Below are 15369 nucleotides of genomic sequence, written 5' to 3' on the forward strand. Positions count from 1 at the left end.
ATTTTTGAGTAAGCTGATATGGGAGCCTAATGTGCGTTTTATAAACCCAAGCCTAATCACTTTTGGTTCACTGTAAAATACTGCTTCTGTGGTTTATAATTACTTCTGTAGCTAGAGTAATACAAGTTGCAAAATCAGAAAATCCACTGACAGAATGTTAAAAACCTTGACATATTCTGGTATGTTTGTGATGCGTGAAAACACAGCAGACCTCAGGTGATCTGATGTGGACTTTTAAGCGTCCGGAGTTGTAGCTGTTGCCTGCGGCTCGCTGGACCCCGTTGTGGAGAGATGTGCTGCTTGGGAAAAGTCCTTTCCCTGGAATGAAGGCTATCTCCACAACACTGTCTTGGCTGGAAGAAAAATCCATACAAATACAAAGTCATAAGCATGTACACACTGATATATGCAGAAGAAAGAGACGGCCGTTGCAGTGTGCATAGCTTACTAATCCCCACTGTGGTCCCAGTCTCCGCAGAGATCCACAGACGTTACTCACTTTGAGGTACTGAATGAACTATTTCAATCAAGCACAACCCACCTGATTTTGACTTTGTTCAGCATGCTTTTGGCCTCCTCGTGGGTCACACCTATCAAGGACTCCTTGTTAATGGCAATGAGCTGATCTCCGGGCCTCAGACGTCCATCCTACACAACAAAGAGACAGCCTTTAGTCATGCTGGGCTGAAGAAACTAGGGGTGTGTTTCACAGTTATAGTCATAGTCGAATTGTCAAGTCTTGCCCATGGTCGACTGATCATCGAATCATGTGGGTTGGGGATGGGGGCAACTATCGGTAACGGATCATGGAAAGTGAAAATGAAATCTGTCAGGGGGCAGTTGTATTTATTTACCAACTTTAAAAAGATTTCTTAAAAGCTTCAAAGATTCGCGACGAAACTAAATCGATTTGGAACGTTGCAGAGGGAGAGTTGCAGCGGTCTGAACCGGCCCGGAGGCTCAACATAGCCCACGAGCACAGTGTATGGTCGAGCCATATAAGAGAGCAAATGTCGTTAAAACAAAGCAGCGAGTCAGAGATAACCCCCCCCCCCGCCGTTTTCGCCATTTCATCACTAGAAGTGCAGCCGAGCAAGCATCTCACTATCACTAACGTTATCCACATTCATATTTAGACGCAACAAATGATATCCAGCTACAAAAAACTATTTGGACTTGTCATAAAGATGTCGTAAAGTTTGATTACACTGTCAAAAGCTTTTATAAAACGGTGTCATGAATAATTCCCTTGACCTCAAGTAATGTGGAACCTAGTGTTGTAGTACTTGAGATCGGTCTTTGTCTCAAGACCACTTTTTGAAGGTCTTGTCTCGGAATCGACCACACTTTCAACATCTCGGATAAAGAGGACTCTGGATTTTATTTCAAGACGACAACTGCAGGGATATCACTGAATTGCCTCTGCATTGTCTGATTTATGTGGTAACATCATTACAGTGATTGGATGTAAACTGTATATGTATACTTTCTGCCTCAAATGCAACCAATAACTTGACTCATTTCTAATTTGAAATGTGTTACTGTCACCCCCTCTCAGCGCCCCCTTAACACGCATTACCAAGACAGTGAATGCGGGAGACAGGAGAAGCAGCTCTGGCTGTCTGGGAGATGTCAGCCAAATCAAAAGAGACAACATCTCAAATAAAATGATAAACAAACTTAGATTATCTAGGCTTACGGTAAAACCGTAAGCCTAACATTAAACGGTTGAGAACGGTCTCATTGGCGCTTTCAGCCTCAAAGTGTCCACACCTGTCTATTCATTGGCTGGAATGCCGTGGGAATTGTAGTCTTATATTTCTCTCTGGACTACAGAGGACACCACGAGGTGGCAATTATATTTCAAACAAAAAGGAAGAAAAAAAAACTGTCTCTGAAAGGACTCAACAGTATTTAGAATAATGGGTTGTTCTCCAGTAAGACACTACTGTAATGTTGTCTATACAGGTCTCTCTAAAAAATCCGATCAGACACGGTACACACATGCAGCTGATTCAGAACCACATTAGTCCAGTTCTAAGATATTCACATTGGCTTTCTGTTTGTCAAAGAATTGACTTTAAAATTCTCCTGTTGGTTTATAATGTACTGAATGGTACAGGGCCAATGTAAGTGTCTGATCTTCTGCTCCGTTATGAACTGTCCTGAGGCCTGTACTACGAATCAAGATCAACATGCCCTGGATTTCTTTCAGTTACCCGGCTTCACCTAACCCTAACAACCGCGGTCCCGCATAAGCTGTGTCACAACGCTGGTTATCAACTAGTTCAATCAACCCAGGGTTTCCCAATCCAGCGGTGCGCGCGTTCACATAAAAGAGGCGGGGTTTGCACAGCACGACCAATCGCAAACATCTACCAGAGCCGCATATTTAACATAAGAGCAAACTATAATTCTACATAAATATGAAGAACACAGACACGGTTTTACAGGCAACACGCAATACAGTCGCTGCTTCCTAAAACAGATAAAAAAATATCCGACTGTAAACGCTTATCAATAGCCCTTCCTCATCAGTCAGACACAAGATCTGACCATAATTACACTTGTGCTTTGCATACACTGTGGTTGCTTTATCCTATTATTTCAGTTGCAACCCAGGCAGTGGTAAGCGATCGTGAGAGCAAATAAAAAATATAAAAACATAATTCAAATCTATGTGCGCATTGGCAACGCACGGCTCAAGAAGCCGACAAATAGCCTATACATAATTCCCTCTGCTGAAAATCCTTCATAAAAATACCCATCAGGGAATGTTAACGGGGTTGTCGGTCTCTAAATGTTTTAACTTTTATGAGTGCACCTCTCTCTCTCTCTCTCTCTGCGCACCGAGCTCCACCTGATCTTCTAAGAACGGTGACGCCGTTATCAATAGAGTATTGATTGGTCAGTAGGCGGTGCTTTTACACCGGTTGATCTCTAATCTCCAACATAAGCTGCTCCCGAGCAGGTTAGGTGTTCAGCATAAATTACCACGGCGATTTAACCCGGTAACAAGCGATCCCCTGTCGTGATACACAAATCCCTGGATTGAACCTTAAGTTACCTCGTTAACGCCAAATCTTGCTTCGTAGTACAGGCCTCAGACCTCTTCGATGATCTTACTGTCCCCAGTGAGCAGGGTTTTGCCACCTCATATCTACAGCTAACAGTTCTGATAAATGCATGGCTGCATAATTCCCCCAGCTGACTCATCCCATACAGCAAATCACAGTGTAGGAAATGCTAGATTGCTTCCTATATGACACAGGGGATTAAGAGCTGGGATTTAGAGGAAATGGACAACCTGCTTCCATAAGCAGAAGAGCGAGTGTCAGTAGCTAGTAGCCAGGCATTGGTGTACAGTGTCGAGTGGAGTAGAGTGAGTCAAAGAGACTTTTAATGACAGACTGTGGACATACAGCGCTGCCTCGTCTCTAACAAACACAGTTGCATGTACGACTTTGTACCATTCACCATCTGTTATTGTGGATTTGGAGTAGGTCAGTGAAAAACAAAAGAAATATAATGCATACATGCCTGATGCACTGCAGCTACATTCCTGAGAAAATGTGGATTCATGTAGTCAGTGAGTGTGCAGAGATGGCTATCAAGTTTAAACTGATTCGTTTTTTAGTCAAAACTTTAATAAGCATAAAATGTACACATGCATTTATAAAGTCGTAACTTTACGACTTCATAAATAAGCATAAAATGTACACATGCATTTATAGTTTGTTTATTGAGTTAAAGCTGCATTACCTGCTTTTTAGCCACTTTTGGGGCAGTGAACAAGCTGAGAACATCTGACATAGTATCACCTTATGTCAGCAAACAGTTACACATGCAGCAGCCACAGAGCAACTTTAACATTTATCTGGAATCATCTTTGTGTCCACCTGATCAATGTAAGTCCAATACTCTTTTCTTTTTTTTTTAGCTCTGATTTGGTCTTCACAAACTTCTGAGCAAAAACAACCATTCATATTAACCAAGATTGCCTTCCTATTGTCTCTAGGTAGGATGTTCCAAAGTTTGGGAAATCTGTGGCTACATTTTTCTAACTTAAAATATACATTAGATTTGATTCGAGTTTACAGAATACCAAACGTCTGAGTTTAAAGTCTTGCTGCCAAGATAAAAGAATTTCCATCAGAGTTGTCATTTTAGGAATTGGGATGTCCCTAAGATGACATGCTGAGATTTCCAGGTCACAAGCCGGAGGATCGAGGAGCCGAGGAGGTACAAATCTGTACCTCTACACTACAGTATTGCATACAACGAGCCCGTCTCCAGTGTGTAGAGTTGAGTGTAGGTTTATTATAGTATACACAATGATGAAGCAATGATTGTGTGACGGTGCAAAACTTTACTTTTCCGTGGAACGCACGGAGCGTGAATATTTGGGTCGGCCTTGCTGTGAAAGGTTTGAAACTCGAAAACTTGTCAAAAAATATTGGTATTTTCATTCCGTTTTTTGCTTTGTCGTCAGTGTGAAAAGTCATGTACTGTTAGAGGCCGTGTCTATAATAATGTGGAGGTTGTTACTCCAAACAGAGCTTTCATCTCAGCCATTTAGAGAATCAAAATTTTAGGGCAACAAACAACACTGAGAACATAAAAAAAGGCCAATGAAATTTTTTTATTTATTTTTTTTAAAGCTATCTTTTTAGAGATCAGACTGAAAAGACGGTGTTGATGGGACTGTCTGGTTTAACTTATAGAGAGAGGGAATCTAAACACGTACCACAGCCATAGCACGCAAGTCTTCCAAAATCCAACTTTTATTATATAACAAAAAGTCACTCTAACCCTTTTGTAAATCATTTACCAAAAAGGTACAAACCAGCGTTCAAACTATTTCTGACAGGGATCATGGGATATATTCTTAGCCCTGAGGCGCTCTCTGTGATTTACTGTCACTCACTGGCATCCTGAATAAAAATGATGTAAAACCTTGCGGAACAAATGCAACAAGAAACATCAACTTAGAAACAGCCTCGAGCACACAAACACACGTGCATATTCCTGTACGCTCTGTACTCTCTCCCCTCCATTCTCTTCCCTTCCTTCCTTGTCAAATTGCCCACAGTTGACAGTGAGTGGGTGGACAGAGAGGCGAGGAGGATGGGATTGGGGGGAGAGAGAAGCAGAGGAAGCTGGAGAAAAGGAAGAAGACAGCAATATGTGCAAACAGAGGGGTCTGCAGGTTTGTTTCAGTGGACCGTGGTAAATTGGGATTGTTGGTGCTAATTCAACATCATCCTTCTAATTCCCTTTCTTCTACTTCCTGGCAGATGGGAGGCCATCTGAGTGAGTTACTGCTTTGAAAGTGATATCATCGGTTTTCAGACATTTCTTCTCTGCTACTCCCCGTGTATATTTTTGGCAATCCCAAACATATAAGCATTGTCGTCCTATACTACCTCTTTTGCCAGTGCCATTGAAAAAAATGTCTCTATATTGGCCTAACTGAAGGATGACTGCAGTTTCTACAATGTATCAAATTTTTGTAGTTTTGGAATCAATTTTAAAATTCCATTGGTAACCATGGCAGCAGTGCTGCAACACTGTCCAACGAGGTAAGTAACAAAGCAATAGGAACAGTTCTCTGTTAGGTGATTTGGTGTAGTGGCTGAAGTCAGCATTTAAGGTAAGGCTATGCAAAAATGTCTGTACAGTGATGAATCTCTTTATCATCTCCCAGGAAGTGGGGGCTGAACATCAGCTCCCTCATCAAAAAAAGCCCAGCAGAGATGTACTTCCTGCTCCATCTCCATCTGGTACGCTGCTGCCTCTGCTAAGGACAAGGGACAATTGTAGCCGATCCCTCTCACATGGGAGACGGAAACAGCTTTGCCGAATAAGTTGTGACGTAGTTACCATGTAACGCAAATGACTATAGTCCCGGTATCCATCGGTTGGGATATGGGTCCCATCCAGTGGTACACTTGCGGCACAAGGTGCGTAGTGGAGTTGCGGTGCGCAGCCACGTCGGGTAAATTGACAAATTGGTTCAACAGCTTGAATCGTATGGCCCTGCACACCGCGTAAACGGTTGTCTCGCTGACACCAAACGTCTCCGCCACAACCCTGTATTCTGCACAGGTGGCCAACTTGTACAATGCTACAACCACGCGTAACGTCAACTTGTGATGAAACTACGCTCTAAAGGAAACGCTTCTAATTCACATTTTCTTTTTTTTCCCCCCTTTTTTGCAAAATTTTAAGTTTTAAAATTCGCTTGACAATTAGATGGAAACATGACTACTGTGTCATATTGCAGAAGGGTCCACTATGTATGTAAATCCCAGGACACTGTGCTGAGTCAGTACAATGTTATCATAACTGATAGTAGTGATACACTGGCCATTTACAGAAAATCGTTATATAAGATTTTGGGGAGAAGAGACTACTCTTTGAGGGTGCTCTGAAAGAGCGAATCCCCCTTTTACAAACACATACATGAACATCTTAGATAAATCACCAATTCCAAAAATGAACACATGGTGGAGGGAGTTGTGGCAGCAAACTGTGACATGAGCATGTCCGCAGAGCAGTCAGTGAGAAGTATCAGGTTATAAAGGCACCCGTTTACACCTGCATGAATATAATGTGTACGACTGCGATATGCATTCAGCATATGTTGTAGCCATTAGGGCTTAGTGGTAATTAAACATGAATGTGCCAGCGAAGGTGAAGCATGAAAGGAACAGCTGATGCTGATCAGCAAATGCAAAAGCAACTTCAGTGCTCTGCCAGAATTAACCCTATGCTTCATGATTGACAACAAAAAACAAAGTCAAAGTTAGAGAAAACTAGAATGATCCTTTAACAGTAACCTGGGTGTGGAAAGAAACAGTTCTCTCAGGTCCAATTCAGTCCAGTTCAGTGGCAGGTTCAGATGAGTTGTATTCACTGTGCAGTGGAGAAAGAAGCTCAGAAGAAGCTGTAGAATTCTCTCTGAGCAGAGTGAGTCTCTGGCTAGGGTTTTATACAAGGTTACAGAAAACAACAGCATAACAAAAGCTGAGAAGACAGCATCTGAGTAGATTTGCATAGACCCAATATGTCTGCTCGAACTATTGAAAAATGGTCCTTTATTTTTTTTTTAATGGTGTGAATCACCGTTGGAGCCAACCTGGGCTCTAAACTAAAAGGTCTCTCTCACACTGACCAAACTGGAATACTTTATTTTGAACTAAGCTAGACAAGAGGCAGACAGATTTTTAGTAATTCAGGAGACCCTGACAGTTTGTTGATCAGAGATAATAATAGGAACTTAATCAGTAAACAGGAAATAGGATATAAGGATAAAATGAGACTAAAACGGTTGGGAAATCCATTTTCTTCTGCACTGTGTCTCACTTTTATCTAATTCAATGGTTTATGCACGGTACAGCCAACATTCCAGTGTTCCAGAGTGTTCTGTACTGATGTTAAGCGCAAGCATCCATTTGCTACAGCAGACAGTGATCGCCGAGGCCTCCTCTGAGGTTGCAGTATGCAGCACTTGTTTCTGTCAAGCACAGATGACTGTTCCCTACATTCCCTAAGACACTGTGGCCAGGGTGCAGAGCTCATCCATCATGTTTAACAGCAGCTTCCTGTCAGGAGTTATTGAGGAGGTCTTGCTGCGATGAGCTGCGTTATCTTTAAGACAGAAGCGGGATCTCACAGTGTGTGCGGGTATGTACAGTATATGATGCCATATTGGGGACGTGGACTACTCTGTGACCTCACTTTAGTACTACAAAAGTTATCTCTGACAATTAACTCAAGCTCCGAAACAAAAATAAGACGCTAACTTCGACATCGGCTACAGAGCTTCGTGCTACAGTGCGGCGGTTGATAGTTGTTTAAGCCGCTACAGAGCTTTGTTACGCCGGCGACAGACCTCCGTCACAGCTCGGTCGTATCAGCGGCAGTGAGTAGATGTGTTTAGCCGCTACAGAGCTCTGCGACACCGGCTACGGTGGTCAGGTCAGCGGTAGTTGGTGGTTCAGTTACCCGAGAATAGGTGACTGTGAGCCGGGTACAGAGCACCGCGAGCTGCCGATCATTTAGTCAAGTCAAGTTTAGGCAAGAAAAAGTGAGCGTTATGCGACGACGAAAGTTACGTTTAGGCACCGAAACGACTAGTTAAGTTTAGGAAAAAGGTCGTGGTTTGGATTAAAACACTCCCAAGGAACACGCATTTCCTGGGTGAAAGTCTTTTGTTTTCCCCGGGAAGCAAATTCCACTCCCTGGCTTGAAAGTCCTGTGTTTTAGCTGATTTTGGGGGAGGGCACAACATTTCATTTGGGCAGGCTTTGCCCCCCTATGCTTCCACCAGTGCACTCCTGTGCAAGATCCTTCAGCCTCTGGCTCGTAGCCAGTCTTACAACACAAACAAATAGCCAGCTGCTCTCAAGATATGAAAACTGGATGAGTAATGATCCAGAGATTAAAGGAGACCTGTTATGCTTTTCTGCATTTTCTGTCATATCTATAATGTTACAATGTTGGATGGTCATGTTCCACGTGGCCAAACCTTCAAATAATGAGGTAAACGTATGTCGTCATATCGAGCTGGTGTACATGTAGCTCAATGCTAAGAGACAGCGCTCCGTCTCAGACAGAGGGGTGCAGGTGCAGCAGCCATGGGAAGTATTTGAAAAATAAAAGTATAATTTTTTTCACCATTAAAGCATGTAAACATGTTCAGTAGAAATACAAAATACAAGTATAAACCTGAAAACTATCTAAAATATGACTCCTTTAATGTACTGTATGGCTGGCGATATTCTCCACTTTTCTTTTTGTCAAGAAATCCAATTAAAAAGAACAAAACCAACAATAACTTCACCCTGCTAACAAACACTGTGTGAATCCACACACACACACACACACACACACACACACACACACACACACACACACACACAATATATTTGTGTCATTGGGCCTGAGTGCCACACACAAGGTAGGTGTGTGTGTGTGTGTGTGTGTGTGTGTGTGTGTGTGTGTGTGTGTGTGTGTGTGTGTGTGTGTGTGTGTGTGTTTGCATGCGTGCGTGCATGTGTGTGCGTGTGTGATGCCCTAAACAGAGTCCTAGCATGATGTCCGACCTTCACACTTTGTGTAGTGTGTCTGTTAGGAGACTTCTCTAATACAGCCGCACTGACACTGAAACAACAAAAACGCCAAGAAGTACACAGTGTTTAATCCAGCATGACCTCCTAAATATTCAATAGGATTTAATGAACGGACCGGAGCGTAATGTTTGTCACCTTATGGTAATTTCCTTCAGTCAAGGTGACACTACACTAAACAGAGAAATACTGAATGTTCTGTCTTTTAGGAAGCAGGGACGTAGCACAACATGCTGGGCCCTGTAGAAAGGCATTCTCTATGGGCCCCTCCCCACATCCACAGCTATTCATTCTAGAATATTTTTGGGCCCTCCTCACATGAGGGCCCTGGGTACTCAGTCCCATTCCCATACAATGTTTGTCAGCACTGCAACCGGTCATAACTGAATATAAACTCAACTCCTGGCATTTCTCCTGGTGCTTTTCAACACTTTGGCTGAAGGACATAACGGGAGAAACAGGCGAACCACTTTAATAATTGGGATACATGTTTTACAGTATGTCTTGGTCGGGACTGTCCCTACATGGAAAGGTCTGCGGTATGTTTGATTTAAAGTGTGTGTCTGGAAGGTCATAGATATGTTTGTGACCACTATGCGGGCGGAGAGGACCGGCTGTTACTCTATGTCTGTTTTTCGGACAGCTAGTCACAGAAACAGCATCAGCAGCCTGTGACCTGAGGCATGACTAAGCACTATTTTACACTTACCTAAGGGCAAAGCTGCAGAAGTCTGCATATGCACTATTTACTTCCTGCTCCGCCCCCTCTGTCTGTCCTCTACCTCCCTCCATCTTGTTCACTTTATTTCCCTACAAGTAGTCCTTCACTGCTGCGCTGCATCCATCTCAGTCATATTTTATACAGCAATCCCTGTGGTCCTCCACTCAGTGCTCAAGGAGATACAGGATCCAGTGAGCACACCCAACCGAATGTGTCAGCTTCCTCAAGTAACAACGTGATTTATACTGTTGTTACCATACTGTAGGGACTTTGGTGGTAGGCTACAGACATCAATCTGATTTGAAATTAGTTTTATGCAATCCTGTTTTTTTACCCTCTTCAGGCACTTCATCCCATCAGAAACATGGCTGCTACCATGGAAACATTATCAAAACAAAAGGAAGTCAAGTCAGACGTGCTGAGCCCCCCATCAACCACAGTCCACGAGAACGTGTCTGCTGCTTGTGTGAGTAAGCAAGGGTTTGCCAACATGTGAACATGTATAATGTGCAATATGTACAGTGTATTTCAGGCTGGTGAATTCATTTCTTACCCGGTGACAGTCTCCTCCAGACAGCACTTCCTGGATGAAGACCGCGGGGCCGTCGGGCCTGTTGGAGCCTCCTCCTATGGTGATGCCCAGACCGCTGGATCGCGGCACTGAAATGAGCTGAATCACTCCTTCCCCTGGATGACTGAGAACACACAGACACAGAAACACATCAGCCTCTGAAGGAAAGAAAAGGGGCTCTACTTTTGTGAATGAAGGCGAAGTCAGGTGCATCGTGCCCACTGGGTCCAGGTATTTTTGCCTGTGGTACACATTAACCTTTATCAGGCCTCTGTGGCATTACTGTCATACTTCTGCACAGTCACAGGCAGAGTAAAAGTTATAAATCATCCGATATTATTGTTATTATTATCACTGATATATCTGTATTGGTGTTTGTGAAGAGATTGCAGTATAGATATACCAAATATATGTTCGACATTATTTGTCAACTGTCTCCATTTCATTCCACGGGACACTGCTTAGTACATATCTTGGACAAAATTCTTAAAAAAATGTTTATGTAAGAAATGAATTTCAGCTGAAATATTATCAGTTTTCATTTATTTATTTTTACTCTCGGCCTAAAAAAAATCCAGTATTGCTCGGGATCTAGATCATGGGTCAGGGTTGTACACCAGATGGCTGACGCTAAAAAAATACATTTCTAATTTTCGAGTCCACTGTTGTAGTACTCCGACTTCTCTTAAGACCACTTTTTGAAAGTCTGGGTCTCGTCTCAGAATCGACGGCATGTTGGATTTTATTTCAAGACCTCAACTGCAGGGATTTCACTAAATTGCCTGTGCATTGTCTGATTTATGTGTTAAAAACTTGCAAATATATGTAATATCTGTTACCGTAAACCCCCCCTCTCCCTGCCCCCTTTACACACACTCCCAACAAAGACGATGCGGGAGACAGCAGAAGAATTTCTGGCTGTCTAACACAAATCTGGTCTTGGTCTTGACTCGGTCTCGCCCTGCCTTGGTCTTGGTCTTGTCTCTGTCTCAACCCCTCAAATTCTTGGTCTTGTCTTGGTCTCAACCCCTCAAAGTCTTTGTATTGACTCGGTCTCGCCCTGCCTTGGTCTTGGTCTTGTCTTGGTCTCAACCTCTCAAAGTCTTGGTCTTGTCTTGGTCTCAACCCCTCAAAGTCTTTGTATTGACTCGGTCTCGCCCTGCCTTGGTCTTGGTCTTGTCTTGGTCTCAACCCCTCAAAGTCTTTGTATTGTCTTGGTCTCAACCTCTCAAAGTCTTGGTCTTGTCTTGGTCTCAACCCCTCAAAGTCTTTGTATTGTCTTGGTCTCAACCTCTCAAAGTATTGGTCTAGTCTTGGTCTCAACCTCTCAAAGTCTTGGTCTAGTCTTGATCTCAACCCCTGAAAGTCTTGGTCTAGTCTTGATCTCAACCCCTGAAAGTCTTGGTCTTGTCTTGGTCTCTAACACTCTGGTCTTGGTGATGACTTTGGTGGTCTCGACTACAACAATGCCAGTCATCACAACACAAAAAGCGCTGTTAAAGTGCAGGTGTGGAGTGCAAAAAACAGCAAACTGACAATGTTTTGGAGAGTGACCAATTTGAATTTGGAATGATTTGGATTTGAATGTAAGATACAAATATCCATATGTAAAACATATACAGTTGTGTTCAAAATAATAGCAGTCCAACATCACTAACCTCATAAATCAATTTTTTTGGTAGAAGTGATATTTCTACATGGCAAATAATTTACTAGTAAGTGTTGTAGAGTCATAGAAAACCAACAGACCCAACAGTCATGACATGCATGCTGCTCATTCTGTGTAATTGAATCTGTAATTGAAAGGGGCATGTTCAAAAATAATAGCAGTGTTGTGTTCAATTGGTGAGGTGATTGATTCTGTGAAGAAACAGGTGTCAATTATGGCCCATATTTAAGGAAGGAAGGAAGGAAGGAAGGAAGGAAGGAAGGAAGGAAGCAAATGTTGTGCCTGCTGGTTATAGTGCATTTCACACTGAAATACTCAGCAAAATAGGTCGTTCCAGACATTGCTCTGAGGAACAGCAGACTTTGATTAAAAAGTTGATTGGAGAGGGGAAAACATATAAAGAAGTGCAGAAAAGTATAGGCTGCTGAGCCAAAATGATTTCAAATGCCTTGAAATGGCATCCAAAGCCTGAATGACGTGGGAAAAAACGGTCAACTACCATTCGAATGGATCGAAGAATAGCCAAAATGGCAAAGGCTCAACCAATGATCAGCTCCAGGAAAATCAAAGAAGACTTAAAGTTACCTGTGAGTACTGTTACGATCAGAAGAAGGCTATGTGAAGCAAAGCTATCAGCTACAAGCCCCCGCAAAGTCCCATTGCTGAAAAAAAGACATGTACTGAATAGGTTGAAATTTGCAAAAAGGACACATTGACTGGCCAAAGGAGAAATGGGGCAACATTCTGTGGACTGATGAGAGCAAAATTGTTCTTTTTGGGTCTAGGGGCCGCAGACAGTTTGTCCGACGACCCCCATGCACTGAATTCAAGCCACAGTACACTGTGAAGACAGTAAAGCATGGTGGTGCAAAAATCATGTTATGGGGATGTTTCTAATACTGTGGTGTTGGGCCTATTTATCGCATAACAGGGATCATGGATCAGTTTCAATACATCAAAATACTTGAAGAGGTCATGTTGCCTTATGCTGAAGAGGAAATGCCTTTGAAATGGGTCTTTCAACAAGACAATGACCCAAAACACACCAGTAAGCGAGCAAAGTCTTGGTTCCAGATGAACAAGATTGATGTTATGGAGTGGCCAGCCCAATCCCCAGACCTCAATCCCATAGAAAAATTGTGGGGTGACATCAAAAATGCTGTTTCTGAGGCAAAACCCAGTAATGCAGAGGAATTGTGGAATGTAGTTCAATCGTCCTGGGCTGGAATACCTGTTCACAGGTACCAGAAGTTGGTCGACTCCATGCAACACAGCTGTGAAGCAGTTCTCAGAAATAATGGTTATGAAACTAAATATTAGTGCAGTGATTCAAAGTAAAGCAAACCCTTGAGACATTTTTCAGTTCATACAGTAAATGTTTGAGTTTGTAAAGAAAAATGCAAATACTGCAATTTTTTTACTGCTAATATTCCTTTTTCTTCACTTTCTGTAAAAGGTATAACACAAACTTGATCAGTTTTGGTCATGTTTTGATTTGGAATAGAATGTGCAGTGTTCTCAATGCATTGATATTATGGAATTAAAAGCTATTCTAAGGATTTTGAGCATTAGTCACTTGTTTTAAACACACTGGTATTATTCGGAACACAACTGTACAGAAGTAAAATATCCAAATATTTTAAATTGGCATAAAGTTTATCCGCACATAAATAGAATTTTTATATTAAATTATAATAAATAGTCATACTTCTATTAACTTTATTGTTAATATTATTGCCACTGTCCATCATACCAACTGCTGTAATTATTATATCTATATTGTATATCTGTATCAGTGTCTCTGTTTCCCAACTGGCAGCATCAGATGGCTGCCCACCAAAAGTCCGGTTCTGTCTGAGGTTTTTTGCCTGTTAAAAGTTTTTCCCTTGCCACTGTCGCACCAAATGCTTGCTCTTGGGGGGGGGATTGTTGGGTCTTGTATTTGAATTGAAATTGAATTAAATAAATTAGACAGGCTGAAGTTTCTGCTGACCTTAGCTTTCATGGCTGCTGTTCTGACATATGCTTTAGGGTTAGTATTTGCCAGCCAAAACTTCCCATCTTAGTCTCCAAACGAGAGGAGAGCAGTGGGATGGTTGATGTGAATCCTGTACAGATGAATCTCACCTGAGGGAGCGCAGCATGGGCCCACTGTTGTTGTACATGTTCTGAGAGCTCGCTGGGCTCAACAGCAAAGGACTCTGGGAGCGAGACGAGGAACCAGATGATGTACTTTCCAGGTAGCGGCCTCCTTTGGAATGGCAAGAAAGAACAAAAACACAAAATAGACAGAGTGTCATTTAACCTGTGCTTTGCTACGAGGTGTAAAATCAACATGTCAACATGGTATAAGAGATGGCTTTAGATACATATTTAAATGATTACTTATACTGGATAAGTTATTATTTAGATGAAGGGTAGTAAGCAAACATGATGTTCTCTTGATATGTGTTCTATAAGGAAATAAGGGAAGGGAATAAAATGTTATACAATTCAGAAATACTGTACTGAAAGTCTTCAACAATTTGCTGCTGGCACTGAGGCTCTCCACTGAAATTTTTCGTTGTTCTTGTTAAACCTTTCCTAAGCCTGAGTGACTCTAAGCACTGAATAATACCCAATATGCTGACCAAACCAACTGTCGAGCAGCCAAATCATGCCCCGGAATTTTTTATTTTTTTTATCCACTGCCTGCGGTAAACCTCTGCTTCTCTCCTGTCCTCAGATTCAATCTTCAATCTTGTGCACCAAGATGTTTTACACTCCATCATTTGCACGGCGATTTTTTTAAAGGGAAATTGTAGCATTTTGTAGCGCTTCTTTGGTGGAGGAGCTGAGCCAAAGACATGAGCCATTTCAGTTCATAACATGCTGTGGGTGATTAGGGTTGGGTACCAAAACCCGGTGCAAACGACCGGTGACAATGGAGATTTCGGTGCCACTCAAATGCCTGCGCTGTTCTCTGGTGCTCCGAACAAAAGCATCGCTGCACGTAACGCTAGTTAACATTACACTTGGCAGCGTGTAACGTTAGCCTACTGTTAGCTAGTAGCTGGATTAAACACGGTTAAAGAAGTTAAGAAACAACACAGGACAGGACTTAATGCTGCCTTCTTTACTACTCATGAGCTCATGGTGCATTCAAGTGCACCTCAAGAAACTCAAGCTGTTGTTGTAGTGACCCTTCTGCCATCTAGTGGTTCTTCTTTGTGTTGTTTTACAGCACTTGTCTGGTGAAATAAGTTATTGTTATTACATTTTCAATAAAATCATT

At 42.3% G+C, this 15369-nt stretch overlaps 1 protein-coding gene across 1 annotated transcript in view; it reads right to left on the reverse strand.

The window, feature by feature from the left end:
- The window catches only part of LOC144530144 (syntaxin-binding protein 4), a 103910-nt gene that overhangs the window by 25409 nt on the left and 63132 nt on the right, over nucleotides 1-15369 (reverse strand). The window contains exons 7-10 of the mRNA XM_078269592.1: nucleotides 14223-14346; nucleotides 10409-10550; nucleotides 542-648; nucleotides 212-353 (exon numbers count right to left, since the gene is read on the reverse strand). Coding sequence (XP_078125718.1) covers nucleotides 212-353; nucleotides 542-648; nucleotides 10409-10550; nucleotides 14223-14346 — 515 coding nt within the window. The remainder of the gene's footprint in view (nucleotides 1-211; nucleotides 354-541; nucleotides 649-10408; nucleotides 10551-14222; nucleotides 14347-15369) is intronic.

This window comes from Sander vitreus, chromosome 15 (genome assembly GCF_031162955.1).
Source record: "Sander vitreus isolate 19-12246 chromosome 15, sanVit1, whole genome shotgun sequence".
In the NCBI taxonomy this organism is placed as follows: domain Eukaryota; kingdom Metazoa; phylum Chordata; class Actinopteri; order Perciformes; family Percidae; genus Sander; species Sander vitreus.